Here is a 22,781-nt window from a genome sequence, read left to right as displayed (position 1 = left end):
CAGGGGTGCCTGAGTGGCTCAGCTGGTTAGTTGTCCGACTTTGGCTCAGGTCGTGATCACAGTTCATGAATTGGAGCCCCGCGTCGGGTCCTGTGCTGACAGTTTGGAGCCTGGAACCTGCTTCGGATTCTGTGTCTTCCTCTCTCTCTGCTCCTCCCTTGCTTGTGCTCTGTCTCTCTCTCTCTCAAAAATAAACATTAAAGAAAAGGTAAATGTGGAACCACAGATGATGTTTCCTTTTTGCATGTGCCATTCAGAACTTAATAAATCATTGCAAACCATGGAGGCATTCGCACGTGCAGTTAGCTAATTATAATTTACGGCAAAGCATTTCTTAAATTAAATTAAATTCTGATGTAAAGTATGTCAACATCTGATATGCAAAACACAAATAATTTGAGGCTTTTAAAAAAGCATATCATTTTCTGGCAAAATTTGGGGAAATACACACAAATGGCTTAAGTAGGATTGAATTTGAGTGGTTTAGCAGGTGTTGTGTCTTGAGAAAAGGACAGAGCTGGTGGTAACTCTCTTTTTTAGAGCAATCAGCAGCCAGTGGTTAGCCATGGTGTCCAGACCACCTCATTCTGAGACCACCGAGCCCAGTCTTATCAGACTTTGAGGAGGGAGACTCCGTCCAGTTCCTTGAGTCACGGAGACCACCGCGAGACTGGAAGGGGAGGTTGTGAGTGAGGGGCAGATACCAAGTTTGCTGTTTGCTGCTGGCTCCTGGAACCCTTGAGATGATGGGCTCTCCCGGCAGCAGGTGGCTGGGGACTGTATTTGGTAGGACTTCGCAGTATGTCAGTGGATCTATAGGTTGAGTTTCCCAAGTGGATGATCTTGCAGTTTTCCCACATCAAAACTAAAATGCAGTTAAACTTTATGAGCCTCATCCATCCTTTTCCTCTCTGTAGACACTAGTATTTTCTTTTGAAAGGTATGTTTTCATAAGCCACCTATTAAAATGCCAAGGCTCTTAGCAACTGGTTATATAAATGAGCCATTTTATGTCTGTGTTTTAAAATGATCAAATCAAATCACTGCAGAAATGAGATCGGAATTAGCACCATTTCTCAAAGACATAAAAACACGACAGCCATCCCCTTCTCCATAAAAGCTTTTGGTAACACTGTGTGATGCTCTGAGTGTTCTCTGAGTAGCCGTGTGGTTGTGGGAGAGGTGAGTGTCCTGTTGGGGTTGTTTGCAAGGTTTCGCAGTCGCTTAAGAAATGAAGTACTTACTTCCTCAGCTGCCCCAAAAAAAAAACAAAACAAAAAACCCCAAAAAAACAAAAACGAAACAACCCACAAAAATGTACATTTCAAAGGTGTACCTTTCAAAGACTGGAGTCCTTTGCGTGAGAGCAGTAATTTTTGATCATCTAAAAGACTTGGTTTTATGGGTGCCTTCTAGGAGGTTTGTTGTGATGATGGTTTCAAGTACTACGTGAATGAGAAGTATCAAATACTGGCTGAATGTGAACTTCTCGGCTTAGGCAGGTGTATATCAAAAGGGCTTCCATTATGGAGTATTGTGTACTGGACAAGGAGGCAAAACACTTTTGCATGCATCCTCCGTTAAATTTCATCACCATCTGAAGAATGAGATTTTATCATTACTGCCTCATGCAGATGTAATTAAAAGGTTACACCGTTATTAAGAATTTATTAGGGACGAGAGCCCTGGTGTATGGCAGGACAATCTGTGCCTTTAATTAGTGGGTATTAAAGACCCAACCTTCACTGGAACGTACTAGATACTTGGGAGCTAATTATCCTTTTTAGTTTGTATCTATTTTTATATAACCTGATTTATAACAGTTGCATAATAGTCCTTATTATCCAACCATTTTTTTTTTTATTTCTTAAGCAGTAGAATCATTTTATGACACATAGTTTTAGGAGGATGGTAATGCAGGTAATGTTTGGGATGAACTGGGAAGAAACCCACCCACTGAAATTCCCTGGTTGCTTCTGCAGGGGAACTTTAGACATGTTGGCCACTCCTGTAGCTTTTCAGAATGAAGTTTGAAGAACCCTGGACTTAAATATATATGCTGAATTTCAGGGAACCACTCCACTAGCATGGGACCTTTGGATTGATGACATTTTTTTCTCTATTGTAAGACCAGTTTTTGGTCTTCATTGTTCCAAACACCTGTGTGCCCTGTGCACTCTGCATCTTCCTGATTTTTTCTGTAGGGTAAATTTCTAGTAGTGGGTTTGCTGGGTCAGAGACGATGTGTATGTGAAAGAATTGCCAAGACTCCTTCCAGAATGGCTGGAACAAGGTACCCTCTTACCAGTTAAGTATGGGTTGGTTCTTTTTCTACATCTCTACCATCACTATGTAGTATTTATTTTTCCTGAATAACTGCCCACCCGATAGACCTCAAATAGGATCTCATTGTTACCGTTTGGTTTGTTTGATTGTTAGTGAAGGTGATCGCAAAATCTTACCACTTTACTGTTTCCCTTTGTTCCCCCACATTGCCTTCCTTCTGCTTTTGTTTGAGGATAGTCATGCTTTGCTCTAAGATTTCTTGGAGCAGGTGGCTAGTGACCAATAAAAGGACCATCAGCTGTTAGAAGTTTCCACCCAGCCCATGCTAGATCCATGAAGGAGCTGGAAGGAATGGGGGTATGAGACTTAGTAAGATACAGAGGAGGCAGCTTGGAAAGTGATCCCGACACGTGCACAAATGCCGTGCTGATGTCTTGCTCCTTCTGGATTTTTGCCAAAGAGTGAAGATGCTTTCATTGTTTCGAATGCCAATGTGACTATGTATTTTTTGTATTGCTTCTCTTTAATAGGTATGAATTTACATAGTTTTCTTTTAAGAAATGTAAATCAGTATTAGCCAGTCATTTTTTTTTAATATATTAAATTTATTGTCAAATTGGTTTCCATACAACACCCAGTGCTCATCCCAAAAGGTGCCCTCCTCAATACCCATCACCCACCCTCCCCTCCCTCCCACCCCCCATCAACCCTCAGTTTGTTCTCAGTTTTTAACAGTCTCTTATGCTTTGGCTCTCTCCCACTCTAACCTCTTTTTTTTTTCCTTCCCCTCCCCCATGGGTTTCTGTTAAGTTTCCCAAGATCCACATAAGAGTGAAACCATATGGTATCTGTCTTTCTCTGTATGGCTTATTTCACTTAGCATCACACTCTCCAGTTCCATCCACGTTGCTACAAAAGGCCATATTTCATTCTTTCTCATTGCCATGTAGTATTCCATTGTGTATATAAACCACAATTTCTTTATCCATTCATCAGTTGATGGACATTTAGGCTCTTTCCATAATTTGGCTATTGTTGAGAGTGCTGCTATAAACATTGGGGTACAAGTGCCCCTATGCATCAGTACTCCTGTATCCCTTGGATAAATTCCTAGCAGTGCTATTGCTGGGTCATAGGGTAGGTCTATTTTTAATTTTCTGAGGAACCTCCACACTGCTTTCCAGAGAGGCTGTACCAATTTGCATTCCCACCAACAGTGCAAGAGGGTTCCCGTTTCTCCACATCCTCTCCAGCATCTATAGTCTCCTGATTTGTTCATTTTTTAGCCAGTCATTTTATGTCATTAATTTTATGTCATCTAGAATTCCTTTGGAGCACAGAGTGCCGAGTTTCTTTGCCAATTCGTATAGTTATCCTGTAGTTTTAATCAATCTTTGCTCAGAGAAGGTGTTTTTAGAGTCACAGCACTGTGTGCCCCCACCTTGCCAGCCCCACTGAGACTACTGGGTTAGGAGCAGGTGATATGAATAGCAACTTAGCAGCAGTGATCATTTCCGGAACACCCACTTTGTGCCAACTTTTTCATTGCACTTATGTTGAGTCAGAAATGCGATAAGAATGACCAGCTTGAGGCACATTATTATTTTTCCCCTCCGCTTAAAAAAAATTATCATTTGTCTAGAAAAATATGTTTCCTGAAAGCTCTTGAGATAGCTTGGCTTTGAGTCATAGAGATACACAGATCAGTTTCAGGCTGGATTAATTCAGAGATCATGAGATGACCTCCCCTCTCCCAGAGTTTCTGTGGGAGAAATAGTTTGGTGTTTATAGCTGAGTATGTGCCTGCACACACACGTGTGTATGTAAGTACACAAAAGATTTTGATGTTCTCAGGAAATTAAAACATTATTTGACAATACATGAACTAGCTAGCAGTGAAGCTGACTGAAGCAGAAGAAGAAAAAGAGGGAGTCTTGAGGATACAGGGATCTCTTGCTCTCAGGGTCCGGAATGAGCTGGTACTTGGGAATGGACCTGGAAAGCTATCAGCACTTTATTTTTCCCTCGTGTTTCTGCTTTCTTGTTTTTGCAGCATTCTCTTTCTTTGCAGAGCAGCTTTCTTTCATGGAAGAAAACATGAATAACCCCTTGCTCCTTGTACAGCCACCCACGGAGACTGGCTAGCTGACTCTCAGTCACAATTCCACATTCCCTGGAAAGACATTCTGCTTTGCCAAGCTTGGGTCACATGACTGCTCTTGGCCAATGAGTGGAGCTTAGACTCCCAGCCTAATCATGGCTGCCTAGGGCCCCCCCATGGAGATCTGGCAGGAAGCTTCCCAAGAAGAGGGTTGGCTTCTGGGCTTGGCAGACAATCCAAAAGATGTCCGATGTAATAAGAAAAAAGCAACCGAGGATTTAGACATTAATCTCCTAGACTCTAACCAGAAAATGTTAGCAAATGTAGATTTAATCATTTGGTCATGTCAGTAGCGGCTGAATAAGACCAAGAAAAATGTTCCCATAACAATAAATGCTCAACAAATATTATGAGTTATGATTATTTTGTGAAATTACATGGAGATAAGTAATGAAAAAATGTGTGGTAGTGTTTTGCCTTCCCATATGCATACATATTTTCTACAGTTAGTTTCCAGTAGCTAAAAATCAGTTCTCCATTGAGAAGAAAAGCTTTCTTTCCTTTGTCTCTATGTGTTATGGACTGCGTGTTTCTGCCCCCTCCTAATTCATGTGTTGGAGCCCTAATCCCTGATGTGATGGTATTTGGAGGTGGGGCCTTTGGGATGTAATTTGGTTTAGATGAGATCATGAGTATGGAGTCCCTTTAGTGGGATTAGTGTGTTCATAAGAAGAGAAAGAGAGACCAAAGCTTTCTGTCTCTCTTTATCATGTAAGGACCCAGTGAAAAGATGGCCATCTGAAAGCTAGAAAGAGAGCTCTCACTAGGAAATGAATTAGTTGATACCTTGATTTTGAACTTCCCAACCTTTAGAACCCTGAGAAATTCCTGTTGATGAAGTCACCCAGTCTATGGTATTTTGTTATGACAGCTACAGCTGACTGAGACTATATGTAGCTCTTCATTAAATTATTCATCAATCTTTTGTTTAAAATCAATAGATTAGGGGCATCTGGGTGGCTCGGTTGAGAGTCTGACTGCTGATGTCAGCTCAGGTCATGATCTCATAGTGCATGGGATCGAGCCCTTTGTTAGGCTCTGCACTGATAGAGTGGAACCTGCTTTGGATTCTCTCTCTCTCTCTCTCTCTCTCTCTCTCTCACCCTCTCACCCTCCTTCTCTCTCTCTCTCCCTCCCTCTCTGCTCCTTTCCTGTGCACGCATGCATGCTGTCTCTCTCTCAAAATAAATAAATTAACTAAAAAACCAAAAAGGCAAAACAAACCCCAGTAGATTAATTACCCAAACAATTGCTTACTCTCTGCCAGGTATTTGCAAGGTGATGAGGGTATTGCCTGGTTCCATCCTGAAACATACAGTTTCATGGAAGAAGAAGAGTGAGAGACCAAATTCGTACACAGATAACAAAGCAGACACAATTAAAAAGCATATAGGTGCCACAAAGGACATAAATGGGTTGTTGGAGTTGACAGTCATTGGAACTTTGGAGGGAATAGGGCTATTTTCCATAGCTCTCTTTCCAGGCCATGAAAAAAATCTTCTCTGACAAGGTAACCCTTGAAGCTGAGACGAGAAGAATGGCAAGAACCGGGTAAAGACCTTTCCAGGTAGAGGGGAAGGCAGTGTCGCGTTGCCGGGTTACGATGAGCGAGGCAGATTGTGGTGCAAGTGAGGCTGTGTCATGACAGCCCTGTAGATGGTGAGTTTTTATTTTTTCCCGAGTGCATCAATACTCTATTTTGGAATATAAAACAGTTGTGGCAACAAGCGGATGCATCTGGGAATGAGAGGTCCAGGGGTCTGTGGGGTCACAGCAGAGGCAGCATCTGTATTTTTCTGGAGGGAGGAAGCCACACAGGGGAAATTTCTGACCATCCCAGTTTGGCTGAGGTGTGTCAGCAGGAATTCTGGATTCCAGAGGTTTTCATCTAAAGCATCTGGGCACATGGGGTGTCTGGTCACCACATTTAGAGGTGCGGGTTGAGGAAGTCACTGCACAGGGGATACCACTGAAACTGGAAGACACATGTCATGGCTAACATTAAAAGTAAATCCGTATGGGGGTGCCTGGGTGGCTCAGTCGGTTAAGTGTCCGACTTCAGCTCAGGTCACGATCTTGCAGTCCGTGAGTTCAAGCCCCGCGTCGGGCTCTGGGCTGATGGCTCAGAGCCTGGAGCCTGCTTCCGATTCTGTGTCTCCCTCTCTCTCTGCCCCTCCCCTGTTCATGCTCTGTCTCACTCTGTCTCAAAAATAAATAAACATTAAAAAAAAAAAAAGTAAATCCGTATGCCATAAGCAAATAACGTGAACAAATGTTTAGTGAAATTACTCAGAAGGCCAATATACCTTTGCAGTGGCAGCTTTCTTTGTGAGTTCTTTTGCAGTTTGACCAAACACATATTTGTATGTTATTGAACTTGTGGGTGTATGTTTACGTGTCGTGTAAGTAGCAGGGTTTGAACTTGTATCGCCTGTAGTTTGTCGAAGTGGAGAGATCTACTCCTTTCCGTATGTGGAGATTGGGGTGTCCCCTCTTTGGCTGATGGAGGAATGTCAGAACTCCAGCACAGGGCTGCCTTCGTCTTCCCCCAAGACCAGCTCTTTAATATCACTGAGAGAGATGCAACCTTTGCTGGGTCCTCGGAAATTAGAGAAGGAAAATACCCGTCACTTCATTCGATTCTCTCCGGGGAGCCGAGTTGGAGTTCATTTTCCATTTGTTGTTGTCGTTGCTAGTTTCTTGTCTGGAGCAGTTTCTGACTTGTGTTCCTAATGAACACTCTAATGGACTTACTCATGTTTCATTTAACAGTCTGTCTTGAAATAACCTTTTGGAAGTATTACTTTTCCAAGCAGAGGCGTCACTGGCACACCAATTGGCCTTTTAGGTGTATGGGCTAGAGATTAGATAGAAGAGGGAGTCCTCAGAGGCATTCTGTCTCTCCCTAGGACGATTTCAAGGCGTGAGGAGGAAAGGTCCTCTTGGTCTCCCCCAAAGTGCCACAAAGTCTGAAGCTTTACTAGCGGCACGCATGCCTTCAGGTTATAATGATTGTACCTAACGTGACATCACTGGCAAGGATAATGCTGGTAGCACCTTTTGATGAATGAATTTGTATCCTGGCTCATGTTTCGGCCCTGGATGAGATCATGAGATGCTTTGGAAAAGAGGAGATCCTGAAATGAAGGAAAATGAGAAAATAGAGAGTGATGTGTGTTGGCTGCAGGGGAACTTCAAAAAGTGGGTGTGCAGTAGGGCTGTACAGAAGAAAGGACCCTGGGCGGGTTGTGAAGCCCGACGGAAGAAGGAGGAACCGGGCAGTGTTCACCGTTAAATGTGCACAAGACCGACCTGAATGCACGGTGTATCTGTTCTTGCCTGCGACACGTCCGTTCTCCATTTTTGTGGTCACTGGGTACCATTTTTCCTCGGGGCAACCAATCCTCTCCTCCTTTTCTATTGTTTTATTTTTTTTATATAATTTTTTTAAATGTTTCGTTTTGATAGAGCGGGCATGAGCACATGCTCGTGAGAGCGGGGGAGGGGCCGAGAGTGGGAGACAGAGGATCTGAAGTGGGCTTCATGCTGACAGCGTGGACCCTGACGTGGGGCTTGAACTCACGAGCCATGAGATCATGACCCGAGCCAAAGTCGGATGCTACCTGACTGAGCCACCCAGGTGACCCCTCTTCTCCTCTTCTGGCCTATTCCTTGGCTTCCAGGCCCCAGGGCTTGGGTGTACGACTAGGTAAGAAAATGAGAGTGTCCCTTCCTTAGCTTGAGTTGGATTTTCCATCGTAAGTAAAAGGGCTTCTGGATTGGGAACCCTTTCAGGGTTTCTGCAGGGCGATGGGACTGGGTAGAACAAGGTGAACAGCCCAGCGCACAGTGTTTCTGAAAGACCCCTGGGTTTAAATCGTTCTTTAATTTAGTGATGTCTCCTCAATGTCCACCGATGTCTCTCTCTGCCGCCTTTATTGCCCTCAGTTGTCTCAGTGGCATGAGCTCTATTATTTTCATATTGCAAGGGAACATAAAATGTATGCCGTTGGAGAACTGTATTTCTGTGATCCTGGTAAACGTTTGTACAAAATTCTCTCACCTACTTACTTAACCTCCCCTTGGAAACCGTGACACTTGTTACTGTGTCCTAATGGCCTTAAATTTAAATTTATCTTCCGCATTGGAGCTGCTGAAGTGTCCGGAAACAAGCTCAGGGTCCCAGCGTGGTCAATTATCCCAGCTATTAGAGCAGATCATTGCTGTCTGTGATGAGAGTGCTTTGGAAGACCACAAATAGTATTTTTACACCGCTCTGGTGTGCGTATGTGTGTATGTAGCATTGTATTTCAATGTAAATGCACTTCCTAATAATAGCCCATGGGTCCTTCTAGACCATAATCATGGGCTCAGTTCTCCTTTGGAATTCCCAGTATCCAAATATTTCTCTCAGATTAAATATCTGTACTTTAAGATTATTCCCACTCTGGGTATTGCTCTCATTTTCCCACCATAAATCTCCTTTTGTTTCTTTCCTTTCCCCTTTGGATTTTCCATGAGACACATTGTTCGTATACCTCACATTCCCAGCTGAGCTTCAGCTGTGAACTTAATATTTTTGTGAAGGGAGAATTCACTTAACCAAAAAAAAAAAAAAGAAAAAAAAAGAAAGAAAAAAATCTGGATCTACTTAAAATGTGATCTAAAAAGCCAAGAGCCAAGATCCTCTAGGTAGGTCCAGAGTGACAGAAAACCGGTAGAGTTCCCAGCCTGTGAGGCGATTGGAGCCTGAGGCTAGGGTTCAGTTGGTCTTATGAAAGCCTCCCTATGCAATGGGACCCAAGAGACTTTTCCCCCTTGTCAGTTACTGCTAATAGTGTGTTGGCATGTTCGTTCTTTATTATTGTTGCTCAACACATAAAATCACTGTGTTCCAAGCCCTTGAGTTTCAGCTGTGAGACCGATCTTATTTTAAATCTTCGCTCCGTCCGGGAAGCCAGCTAGGTGAGTTGGGATAATTTACTCAGTCTCTTGCTACTCAGTTTTCTTACCTGTAGCATGGGAATATTGATACCTGTCTTGAAAGGTTGCTCCGAGGAATGTTGAGCTCATAGGTGATGCATATGTTTTTAAAAGAAGTCACCTGAGAGTTCCCTGTCCATTGGTGGCCTGCTTGCCCTGACACTAGATATGGTCTGTTAGATCCTTTGGGTACCATGTTCCATATTTACCTGTTGGGAGTAACCTGGTGCTTTGTTCAAAGAGCACTCTCATTGAGCTGGCAATAGAGAGTATGCTAGTGATAAAATTATAAATTTAAATTTTTTTAATGTTTATTTATTTTTGAGACAGAGCATGAACGGGGGAGGGTCAGAGACACAGAATCTGAAGCAGGCTCCAGGCTCTGAGCACAGGCTCTGAGCCTCAGCACAGAGCTCGACGCGGGGCTCGAACTCACGGACCGTGAGATCATGACCTGAGCTGAAGTCGGACGCTTAACCCACTGAGCCACCCGGGTGCCCCAATAAAATTATAAATTTAAAAGTTAGGCTTCGTTAGTCCTTGGTTCATCCTCTTCCTAACTGTGTGACCTTTAAGAGGACAGTTTACTTTTCTGAACCTCATTTCTGTTGTTATCTGTTAATTGTGGAAAATTATATGGTACTTATCTCTCGGTTGCTTTATAGGATGAAACATATATAAAGTTCTCAGTGCAACAGGTGATGTAGAATGCTGACTAGGTGGAGGTTGTTTTGTCTTATTGTTATTATTATTATTATTGCTGTCATTATTACCACCACCACCACCACTATCATCACCATCGTCGTCATCAGTGTCATTTCTTTTAAAGTTTATTTATTTTGAGAGAGCACGCGAGTGGTATAGGGTCAGAAAGAGAGGGAGAGAGAACTCCAAGCAAGCTCCGCACTATCAGTGCAGAGCCCAATGCAGACCTCTAACTCATGAATGGTGAGATCATGACCTGAGCTGGGAACAAAAGTCGGATGGTTAACCGAGGCGCTTCTCTTGGGTGTCCTTGTTATAAATCAGTGGTTCTCACCCAGAGGTTATTTTACCTCCCAAGAGGCTTTGGCAACATCTGGAGTTAGTTATTCCTTTGGTTGTGACTACATAGGGGGCATGGTACTGGCATGTCGTGGGCAGAGATCAGGGATGCCATTCCATATCCTGCAATGCACGGGGCAGCCGCTCCCAAACAAAGAGGTAGCTGGTTCCAAGTATTAATGGTGTCAAGGTTGAGAAACCCTGATAAAAATAAATTGTCCACACCAGTCAGTGATGTCTTCTGGAAATCTTTCCTCGGTTTTGATGTTCTGGCATTAACGTGTCCCTTTTACTAAGCCATCTGAAAAATTCTCTGTTGTGCAAAATGATGGATTCTTTGGAACTTTCTTTTTTTCTAACTTGTGTGCTGTGCCGGGCAGAGTCCGTGCCAGGCTGTGTTGAGAAGCTAATGGTGTGATACTTCTCTGGGCTTCTACATTGATAAGACAAATGTTTTTTTTCAAAGTTCTTGACTGTTATGAATGGGACGTGACGGTTCTTGGACTTGTCACAGGGAGAGATACAGAGTGGATTTTAGAGATGCCCCAAATAGTTTGTGCTAGATTCTTGTTAATTTATCATTATTACTACCTTTAAGGTGTAAGTAGCCTCTGTGGGGCTTAGTTAAAAAAAGTTTTTTTGGAAGCTCTCACGTTTCCTGTGTAAGAGATGGTCTGAGGCATTTTGTCCTTTACAAAATTTTTTTAACAAATTATGTTGCCTCCTGACATTCTCAAATTATGGATGGAACAAAGTTTCTCACAGGGAACAGTTATGAGACTTGTGAGGGGCACAGTGTGTCACATGTGACTATTTCTTGAGTGAATCTTTTATTTGTAGTAAGTAAACATGTAAATAATAATTATTTAAACAGTGACTATTGAGAATAAAGATATTTCATTTAGAAACTGTAATTTCATTGAGAAAATTTCATTTAGAAAATGTAATACATTTTCATATCTACAATACCCTTTACAATAAATGTCACCTGTGTAATTTTAGCCCAGTGTTAAATTTTCATCTCCTTATAGAATAGTGCTAGGTTCTTGGTACTATTTTTAGTCTATATCTCTTTATTAAAGATTTTTGGTTTCTGCAATTAAAAAGTATGAGCTTCCTTGCCAGTGTCTTATTCAGAATCTCTTTCATTTTGCACATGGTAGAAAAACAAAGAAACAAAACCAAAAGTAGGTGAAGATGTTGTGGAAAGGGTAAAAGGAGGCCCCAGCGAAGGAGTCTTTTGGGGTACTGGAAACGTCTCTACCTTCATCTGCTTGATGGTTACATGGGTGTACCATCAGCAGACAACATCCTGGTGTAGAGTTGAAGTTTGTGTTCTTCACTATGGGTAAGTTAGAGCTCAGTGAAACACACACACACACACACGCGCGCGCGCGCACACGGTGATCCTTTTAAAAGGAGTCTTGGAGACCATGTTGGAGTCACCACAGAAGAAAAAATGGCCTTTCAGTCAGCCTTTGAATAATTACTCATTTGAGTGTTGGTTAAAAGCCAGGTATTGTGTGCTTGATGGAGGTTATAGGGATGGACGAGAGAAAGATGGTCTTTGCCTGCGCTTTGACATCATTTTATTAATTCTCATTGTTCTCAACAGTTGGATAGAGCCACTGGTTCCTCATCCCAGTGTGCAGTGTGGGGTTGGGTAGTACCTTGTATTCTTAGGGGGTCTTGAAGTAATTGCAACACACTTTTAGATTTTTCTAGACATCTCTTACACACATGCTTCACTCTTTTGCCATTATTTTTAGTTATATGAGTAATTCATGAATGCATTCATAAGGTCAAAAGTTAAAGCCCCAAAGACAAATGAAAAATTGCCTCCATCTCCTTCTCTTTCCTCCCTCCCTCAACCAAACAGTATTTAGAAATTCCATATCATGAGTAACCATTTTGTTCAGACCTCCCGTGAGAGGGAGGAAGAGAGAGAAGGAGAAGAGATGCTTTGGGAGTTAATAAAATAGGAACTCTTTTAGTGAATTTCTTGACAGTTTTGGTTTGTATGTATTTCCTTTCTTATTTTTTTTTTAATATAACAACTATCATATTAGGTTCCAGTGCACTTTAAAACTTATCTCTGTATGGGGTGCCTGGGAGGCTCAGTTGGTTAAGCATCTGACTTAGGCTCACGTCATGATCTCATGGTTCGTGAGTTTGAGCCCCACATTGGGCTCTGTGTTGACAGCTCAGAGCTTGGAACCTGCTTGGGATTCTTTGTCTCCCTCCCCCCCTGACCCTTCCATGCTCACGCTCTGTCTTTCAAAAATAAATAAATGGTTAAAAAAATAAATTACAACCTATATGTGTCATTAGACTGAAGCAAGGATGAGTGGTGAGTGGGAGAGTTGTTTGAAAGTGAGGTGGGCTACTAGGAAGACGGATGCCCAGATGTGTAGAGATCTTCCTCAGACTTTGATAATGTCAAGCTTTCTCCAGCCAAGTTTGCCTAAGATACTACATCACCTCAGTGATCTAAGTGAAAAGATTGTTTCACCCAAATTTGGTAGTCATCTTGATGGATTCTAAGATTTAAGCATGCTGGCATTTTTCTTTTCTTTTTTTTAAAAATTTATTTATTTACTTTTGAGACAGAGAGACAGAGAGAGAGAGAGAATCCCAAGCTGCCTCTGCGTTGTCAGCATAGAGACTGATGTGGGGCTTGATTTCACTAACCGTGAGATCATGACCTGAGCCGAAATCACGAGTTGGACCTTAATGGACTGAGTCACCAGGTGCGCCCATCCTGGCATTGTTCTAGAACGTTATGACTTTGTATCTGATCTCAAGACCTAGCCGCTTTTATCAGTTTAAAGCTTGAGATATTTGTTGTTCTTGTTTTTAACCAGTCCTTTGAATGTCCACTTATTAGACCTGGGAATATTCCAGCCATTGCCTTTGACTGCATCAGTGTTTTGTGTAACTGGATTCTAAATTTTTTTTTTTAATGTTTATTTATTTTTGAGACAGAGAGAGACAGAGCATGAATGGGGGAGGGGCAAAGAGAGAGGGAGACACAGAATCGGAAGCAGGCTCCAGGCTCTGAGCCATCAGCCCAGAGCCTGACGCGGGGCTCGAACTCACGAACCGTGAGATCGTGACCTGAGCTGAAGTCGGACGCTCAACCGACTGAGCCACCCAGGCGCCCCTGTATAACTGGATTCTAAATGCCACTGTTTTTGAAATCAAAAATTACCCTTGACTTTCTGTGGTTGTTTCTTGCCATTTCAAAACAGAATATTCTACTGGAAACTCCAGACCCATAGTGTTAGCCTAGAAGAGATTTTCCTCAGAGTTGTTCTTTATCTCTCATTTTCATAAACATCTAAAGTATAAACCAGTGTTACTTGGAAGTTTGTAAATAAACGTAGGGTAACTAATGAGAAGAACTAAGTAAGAACTTCTAGAGAAATGTGCCTGGGATTGCCTAATTTATCCAACCCTCTTGCATCCTGGAAAAGACAAAGAACTTTGTAACAAATAGATCTGTTCTAACACAAAGGGAGTAAATACAAGAATAAAATGCCAAGGAGTTCCTGGTAGAATCTAAGAACATCAAATACTTGGAAACCATAGAAGTGGATATATTTTTATTTTTTAAAAAAATTGTGTTTATTTATTAATGTTTATTTACTTTTGGGGGGGAAGGGAGAGGGAGGGAGGGAGATAGCACAAATGGGGGAGAGGGCAGAGAGTGAGTGGGAGTGGGAGTGCGAGAGTGAGAGTGAGAGAGAGAGAATGTCCCAAGCAGGGTTCACGCTTACCAGTGTAGAGTCTGATGCAGAGCTTGAACCCATGAACTGTGAGATCATGACCTGAGCTGAAATCCCAGAATCGGATGCTTAACTGACTGGGCCACTCAGGAGCCCTTTTACTATTTTTTTATTTTAAGGTTTTTATTATTGCTCCTTCCCAGTGATGATAATTTTCCCGGTTTCCTGTATGGCCTTTTTTCTCGGTAATTAAAAAACACTTCCCATTATGGGAGTACCTATCACACTGGATGCATTTTACATGTTTTGAGACTGTTCTGGTTTGTCTCATTGAATCATATCATTCTGCCCGCTGAATGATAAGGAGAAGACTGTGATAAGTTTGATTTGGACTCGTTGACACCCAGGTATGGTCTTTTATAAGATTTCCCTCTATCTCCTTCTAGGGAAAAGACATACAAAATTACCAAAGGATGCTCTTCAGTTTTTAATAAAAGAGGGGTAGTGAAGGGTTGATTACATTTGATACATAACACTTTACCCCCCAATTTTTACCTACTCTGACACTGAACCGCTACGGTACCTTTCAATGTGAAGAGTGATAACGAATGATGAAAAAAGGGATGATGGTGATTGGCACTTACTAAGGGCTTACAGTGTGCTGGGCATGATTCTCCATGCTCTACATGTATGAAGTCATCTGTTTTTCCCTACAACCCTATTTGGGACAGATATTATTAGCATCTCTATTTACAGATGAGGAAACAGAAGCATTGAAAGATCAAGTAACACATCTAAGATCACTCAGTTAAGTAAGGGTTAGACCTGGAATTAACAATCACGAATCTTTGTTCAGAATGTCAAAAAATTGAGAAAGGTGATTATAAAATTACCTTTGAACAGTATGTTAATTGTGTGTCCAGATAATATGGTTACTTTTTTTTTTAACTACCAGACAGCTTTTCAAGTGAAGAACGTTTAAACGTAAAGCATTGGATACTATTCTTAACCTGGGGGAAAATGTGTAATACGCTATTGCATTTTCAAAGATTCTTGAAACACTGGCCAAAAGAATATACTTTTAAACCAAATGTAAGTATGGGTGTTAATATCCATTGAAAACTATAGTCCACTGACTTATGAACCGCCCTTTTAATGTGGCTCTAGCATTATTGGAAATTGTTTTAAAGGAAACCTCAGTTCGCAATGAGGTTAGATCCTGGGAATATTCATTTTGAGTGCAATCAGCATCTATCTGTAGAGTTTATAGAAACCCGAGGCATTCTCCTGAAGCCTTGATAGAGGGCAAGAACTGCAGGGCTATACGCCCATCTTGATAGGAGTCCTATCGCTGAAGTCTTTCTTCGGAACTTCAGAGTAGCCTCTTTGATGTATGTTTCAGAATGATGTGGGGCCTGTGGGTTCTCATGACTTATGTTTCCTGTGAGGTAGAAGGGCAGGAGAGGTCATTGTTCAAAGCTTCTGTGGCCCTGTTTATGAAGCAAGGAATTGAAGATGGGTTTCCCAAATTCAGTCATGTTTTATCCCTTTCGAGAGCTGTAGCTGAGGAGGTACGTATAGTGTCCACAAACTATTATGGGTTCTTCCCATCCAAGGATGCGCTGCACAATTTCCCAACATACTGAATAAGTTCCAGGAGACACTTGTTATTTTTCCCTGTCTCTCTTTTGGTTAAAATGTGAAACCAGATGTTTCACTGTTTAAAATGTTAAAAATATCAGTGAAAATATTAATATTTACCGAAACTGGGGTTCTGTTTTCTTTGTCTTTATTTTAAATCTGTTGAATCAGAAGCAGCAATTGCCAGGCATATATCAGAGTAATTAAAAAGCTTTTCTAGAATAATGCTGTTAATCCTAGATTCTCTCAAGGCACCTCGTCCCCGTTAAGGCTTTTCTGGGGGATTTTTTCTTAGTGTCCTCTGTGCTACAGTCTTTATCTATTTCCACTCTTTTGAAAACTTGAGAGGCCATTGAAGCTGGGTGATGGCTTGTATTGTCTGCACTAATTAGGCTTGGTGTGTATGTCAGAGACGGAGGGTTTACATTTTTTTTCCCTGAAGTTCAAAAATTACCAGCAAATAATCACTTCAGCTTCTGTGTATAATGAATAATCAAACTGATGAGGCATAGCCAGGGTTTTCTTTTTGCATCTACTTTATTTTTCTAACTCTTGCAAACCAGCCTTCTCTATTATGACATACATGGAAGAGTGGCCGTTGCAGGCTGGCTTTATGGGACATTTCAGCAGCAGGGCCATAACCAAATACCTAGAATTTGTGTCTCAATTGTTAATAGTGGGGGAGCATCTGAGGGTCCAGCTTAGGTCATTCAGCTTTGGTCGGGGAGAGCCTGTGTTTCTCACATGGAGACGGGGTCAGTCTTCAGGGGCTTGGTGTGAGGAGAAGTTGACAGTAGTAGAGGAATGAATGGCCAACACTTGAGGCATGCCTTTGCAAGAGGATTGTATGTTAGCATGTGGATTCGAACGTTGTTTTCCTACACCTCTTAACCACCATACAATTGAAAGACTCTTCAGTGTTCCCCAAGGAGGCCGAGGTTTTTAGGTTGAAGTATCTTGATTCTTTCAGTCCAGGCTACCATTTTCCTCCTGTATTAGCTTAGGCTCAACATTTTTTATCCTGCAGTCCATTTAATAAGACGAGTCTACCGGGATCCAACTCTGTGTGTTCTGGGAAAAATAGGCTATGGTTTTGTCTGATGTTCCTATGCTTAACCATTAGAATGGCTACCCATTTTGGCTTTTAGTCAAAAGAAGGACCATTATTAGACTTCAAAGGGGTTGGATTAGAAACTTTCTGAGCCTGGGTTAATAAAAGAGTGATTTAGGAAGAGCAGTGCTGGGCAAATATTTTGCAAGGAGGCCTCAATCGGCTTCCTTGTCCTTGTCCTTGATTCCTCCCCAGTTATTTGAACTGTTGTAATTAAGAAGGCAATAAGATCAAAAGGTCAAACAAGACCTGTTCTGTTTTTCTTTTTCCTTATTGTGGTCTAGTAGCCTTGTAGTTGTTCTTATTTTTGAATATTGCATCTCAATTTTTATTTTTATTTTTTTTAAATTTTTTTTTCAACGTTTTTTATTTATTTTTGGGACAGAGAGAGACAGAGCATGAACGGGGGAGGGGCAGAGAGAGAGGGAGACACAGAATCCGAAACAGGCTCCAGGCTCCGAGCCATCAGCCCAGAGCCCGACGCAGGGCTCGAACTCACGGACCGCGAGATCGTGACCTGGCTGAAGTCGGACGCTTAACCGACTGCGCCACCCAGGCGCCCCTCAATTTTTATTTTTTTTAAGTTTTTAATTTAATTGCATTATAACATGCAGTGTCCTATTAACATACACAGTCCTATTAGCTTCAGTTGTACAGTATAGTGATTTAACAATTCTGTACATTATTCAGTGCTCATCATGATAAGGCATCTTGATTTTTAAGTCCTGAAGATTTATTTTGGTGGTGGGGGGGAGGGGGGGATTGGGGCAGAGAGAGAAAAAGGGAGCGAGAGAGAATCCCAAGTAGGCTGCATACTCAATGTGGAGCCTAATGGAGAGTTTGATCGCATGACCGTGAGATCATGATCTGAGCCAAAATCGAGAGTCAGATGCTTAACCAACTGAGCCACCCAAGGTGCCTTGGGGTCTTGATTTCTAAGTGTTGGGTTTGTAGGGGCACCTGGGTAGCTCAGTTGGGTGAGCAGCTGACTTCTGCTCGGGTCATGATCTCACAGTTTGTGAGTTCAAGTCCCCCATCAGGCTCACTGCTTCAGTGCAGAGCTTGCTTCAGATCCTCTGTCCCCCATTCTCTCTGCTGCTCCCTCACTTGTGCTCTCTCTCTCTCAAAACAAATAAAACGTTAAAAAAAAGTGTTTGGTGACATTGGGGTAAGTATAAATTTGCTTTGGCTCTTAGGAAAGTTAGAACTAGTTTGCTTCCTAAATACTTATTTGCTTTTTAAAAAGAGTAATCTTGTTGTTTATCTTGATGCTACAAGTTCTGAAATGAAAGGTATGCAGTATGTTTATTTTATTAATAATGACTGCATATGATTATGCTTATAATAATAATGTTTCGTGCTCAGTGTGGTCTGGGAAAGAACATCATCTTGAGGACTTAAAGATTTTCCTTTGGGGGCGCCTGGGTGGCTCAGTCGGTTAAGCGTCCGACTTCGGCTCAGGTCATGATCTCGTGGTCCGTGAGTTCGAGCCCCGCGTCGGGCTGTGTGCTGACAGCTCAGAGCCTGGAGCCTGTTTCAGATTCTGTGTCTCCCTCTCTCTCTGACCCTCCCCTGTTCATGCTGTCTCTCCCTGTCTCAAAAATAAATATATACATAAAAAAAGATTTTCCTTTGTGTGCGAGATGCTGCCTTTTTGTGGAAAACAGAATAAAGACAGGAAAATTTGATGACATTATTGAGGCTGTATATTATTCAAGGACTTTTTCAAAGCAAGATTTGGGATTTTTTTTCACCCCCCTTTGGAAAGTACTTCATAAGTCTTACTGAGTCCTCACCAATTTTGGATCTATACAGTAGTGGGACCCTGAGAGAGTAGAACCTTGGCAAAACCAACCTCCTGAGGTATTTCTATTTAGTCATTTAATGTTTAATGGGCCCAGAAGGTACTTTCTGGAATCTTATATGAAATGGGTTTTCTATAGTGGCCTGTGAGATTGAAGTGTGGAGGTACCTTCTATGAACAATGACAGAAGTGACTCCATAAGGTAGGACTCAGAGACTTGGGTTTGATATCTGAATTTTCTTCAGACTGGCTAGTTGATTTTATTTAAAAAATGGTTTTTTTTTGTTTATTTATTTTTGAGAGAGAGAGAGAGAGAGAGAGAGAGAGCAAGCTGGCAAGGGGCCGAGAGAGAAGGACACTCGGAATCCGAAGCAGGCTCCAGGCTTTGAGCTGTCAGCCCAGAGCCTGACGTGGGGCTTGAACCCATGAACTGTGAGAACATGACCTGAGCTGAAGTCAGACCCTTAACGGACTGAGCCATTCAGGTGCTCCCTGGCTAGTTGATTTTAAAAAGTCAACCTGTCTTTTCCGATTTTCAAATGTCTCAGAGGTAAAGCGGGAATCACTTAATTCAGCCTGTCAGGACCGGTTGAAGGATTAAATATTGAGTATTTTGTGGAACTGAGAGGTCTTTCAGCTCATAAGTAAAACGTCCTATGACTTGTGACTATGGATTATAGGAGGGTATTTGTAGCATCTGGTGCCACTTGCTTGACTGCAGTCTGACTTCCCAGGGCTTTGGTTAGTCTGCAGGAGCTCAGGATTGAGGAGGATGAAGCATCCTTCCAGAATGCGGCAGAGGGAAGATTATGCCATGGGACTGGCACAGCTTCCCTGGTCCGCCCGCCATTCTGCTTTTCTTCCTTGCCCACCGACAGGAAGTGGTTTGGTCCTTGTTTTATTGTGTTTATTTTTTAAAATTTTTGGTCAGTTTCATTCTTGGGGAATAAAATAACCTTTAAAAATGTTCCTTTTACTCTCACTGAGCACCGCCCCCCCCCCCCATCATTGTAGAAGACATCTGAGACTAATGTTATTTCCCTTGGAGGATGCCCCATTTCTCTAAATATTGATTTACTTTCGGAGATGCTTCAGTTTGGTGAGAGGGGCAATACGAAGAAAAATGCAAAGTAGAACTCATTTAGCAAAAGCTCCTGTAGAATTGATTTCATTACAACAGAGGGTCTTGAATGCAAGCCAGACTTGGAACTCTGTCTTAGTGGCCCATAGTCCTCTGCATGTAGCTGGCCATAGGGCCTACAAGGAGTGAATTCAGGTAGCAACTCCCTAAAATAGCTTAGAAATGAATCATCTGGGATGCATAGGGAAGAGCGGTCATAACTTATGTACATTCTGGCAGTTTGTTTCCAGGGAGAAGGAGGTGTTCCCGTAGCAAATAAACAACCAGTAAGAGAGTCCAGGGTTGGAGTCCAAGGCTTGTTACAGAGTTCATAGCCCTGGCTAGTCCATTCTTCTTTTTAAACCTCAGTAATGTTATTTGTTTATAATATTATTTAAGATTGGGGTGCAAACACCTAGCCTCTGAAAACTCTTTGTAAAACTTCGATCTGCTTTTACCATACATGTGAGTTGTGAGTCCTGTTCATATGAACTTCTGGAGAATGTCTCCCATTCGTTTCCTTGAACTTACTTAGGCACAGTTGAGTGATGATGTGTGTTAATTACTTTTTACGGTTTCTGGTTTGACCTCTAGGATGTTTCAGAGAGTCTAGAAGGTGTAGCGGGGAGGAAAGAAGCAGCTTCCAGACTTGCAGGCCATTGCAGGGATGGTTCGCTAACGAGTTAGCCTAAATGAACATTTTTCATGATTGGCCTGCCCTTATACCTCCTTAACTCCTGTCAGTCTCTGTGCCATACTGTGTTTCAGCCATAGTGAACTCTCTGATTACTTCAACTTGCTCAGCTCTCCTTCTTCCAGACCTTTGGCACAGGCATTTCCTTCTGCCCAGGGTACTGTTTTTCACCTACTTCATTGGCTAGCTCCTACTCATAAGTTGCAGCTATATTATCATATCCATTTATAGCTACTGCTTACCACCCAAGGTTAAATTAGGTGTTCAGCCTCTGTGTTCTCATCGCGCCACGTACTTAATTCTGACAGTCTTTATTGCTAGTGCCCATTTGAATCTGTCCATCTGGTCTACCAGGACGCGAGCTCCTAGAAGGCAGGGGATGTGCCCTGTTTGCTGTCGTATCTCCATGCACCTAATACAGTCCCTAGTTAGTTACGTGGAATACTTTTTAGGTATATAAATGAATGATGTGTGAGAGTTAGTTCCCTTGTCGCTCAAGTACAACGTGTTTTGGCATTCTATTTAAAGTTTCTGGGCCGCCTAGAACTGGCTAAGCATAACATCTTTGTTTTGACAGTAGGCTGTTCGCTAAAAAAATGGCAGAGGAGGACTTTTCAAGTTGAGCTTATCACTTGGTGATCTGGTTTCTTGTAGAGTGTGTTGCTATGAAAATGCTCCAGTGCCTGATCAGCTCAAGGTGCCTTAAAGATGATTATGGCCCGTGTGTGCAGTGGCTCATCCTTGACTCATTTCTTAATCCCAAATGCAAAATCTGTCTACAAATCATGCATAATTCTTCTTGTGACTAAGAGTGCAATAGAATGTTTGCAACTGGATGTGGCTTCTGGGGAGGAAATACAGCTAGTGTTATTACAGTTACAGACACTATTCCGATGTCAGATCAGTTGACATGTGACCTGGTTGGAGAGGAATGTGGTTTCTTCTAATGAAATGTTCTGTGCCTGTGGTTTATTCAGAGGTGCCTTGATTGAAGATCTTTAAATAGGAAGACCAAAGATAATGCATTGAGAGGGGTGTGTCCATCAGTATTAAAGGATCGCTTGGCCAAAGGAATGATACTTAACACCACAGAATGTCTCTATGAACTTGTTGGGGAGATATTTATTCAGTGACATGACTGTAATGTTTTATTCATTTGTGGTATGGATCAGGGGAAATATTTTGATCCTGTTTCCAAAGCAGAGTAGATAAACATTTTTTCCCTGAAATTTAAGGAATGTGGATTTCACTCATTTTTTTCATGTTCTGATTCATTTAATAAATATTTATTGAGTGCCATTTATACTAGGCTGTGTTCCAGGGGCTGGACCTGGAGAGCAAAGAACTAGAGACTAAGTATTTATAACACGTTTTGTTTCTTGTAATGATTTCTCTTATCTGGATGAATTTTATGCTAACTAAATAACTGTGTAGAATCCATTGTGTGACAAGAAGGGAAAGGGTGAGTGCAATGCAGTGTCATCCACGGCTCCTCTATTCCTGAAGGGTAAACATTTACTTTTTATCCGTGTTTGTCATGATTTTCTCAACCTGTCATCAATTTTGGTCACATTGTTGGCTTAAATGTAGTAGACAAAACCTAACACCCCGCCCCCTTCCCCAGAAAAAGAGAGGCATGAAATCAGACTGATGAAATACTACCCAGATAATAGTCTTCTGGTTCTGTTGCTATGAACATGGCGCCCTCTTGCGGTTAACCATGGTTGTTTCACAATTATTTCTCCACTACATGCTGCCTTATATAAAAACTGTGTACTCATCCATGAATACATCTGGAATGTAAAAGTTCAATCACATTGGAAGCAGCTTTATGGAAATACAGTTAAATGCCATACCATTCCTCCATGTACCATGTAGAATACACTGTTTTTGATAGATTCGCAGTGTTGTACAATCTGTGAACCACGGTTTAATTTTAGAAACTTTTTGTCCCTTCCAAAAGGTATCTATACTCAACAGTAGTCATTCCCTGCTCCCTCCTTCCCTGTGACCCCACGTCCTAGGAAACCACTCATCTACTTTCTGTCTGTAACAATTTGCCTATTTGGGACATTTCGTATAAATGGAATCTTAAAACATGGGGTCTTTTGTGACTGGCTGCTGTCACTTTTCTTGATTTCAGGTTCATCACGTTTTTAACATTATCCATACTTCATTTCTCTCCATTTCTAAATAATGTCCCATTGTA

General features: G+C 41.9%; 1 protein-coding gene across 17 annotated transcripts in view; it reads left to right on the top strand.

The window, feature by feature from the left end:
* Positions 1-22,781, top strand: part of MAGI1 (membrane associated guanylate kinase, WW and PDZ domain containing 1) — a 631,971-nt gene that overhangs the window by 206,398 nt on the left and 402,792 nt on the right. Inside the window, exon 1 of one of the 17 annotated variants that reach the window (XM_053897915.1) lies at positions 11,804-11,822. The exons of the other annotated variants lie outside the window; for them this stretch is intronic. Within the exon in view, the coding sequence (XP_053753890.1) occupies positions 11,819-11,822 (4 nt within the window). The 5' untranslated portion in view covers positions 11,804-11,818. Of the gene's footprint in view, positions 1-11,803; positions 11,823-22,781 lie in introns of those variants that run through there. 17 annotated transcript variants of the gene reach the window in all.

The sequence above is a fragment of the Panthera pardus genome, unplaced genomic scaffold (assembly GCF_024362965.1).
Source record: "Panthera pardus isolate Hobbes unplaced genomic scaffold, ASM2436296v1 HiC_scaffold_8, whole genome shotgun sequence".
Taxonomy (NCBI): Eukaryota; Metazoa; Chordata; class Mammalia; order Carnivora; family Felidae; genus Panthera; species Panthera pardus.
The sequence above is the reverse complement of the archived record's forward strand: the minus strand, read 5'-3'. Positions and strand labels throughout refer to the sequence as shown.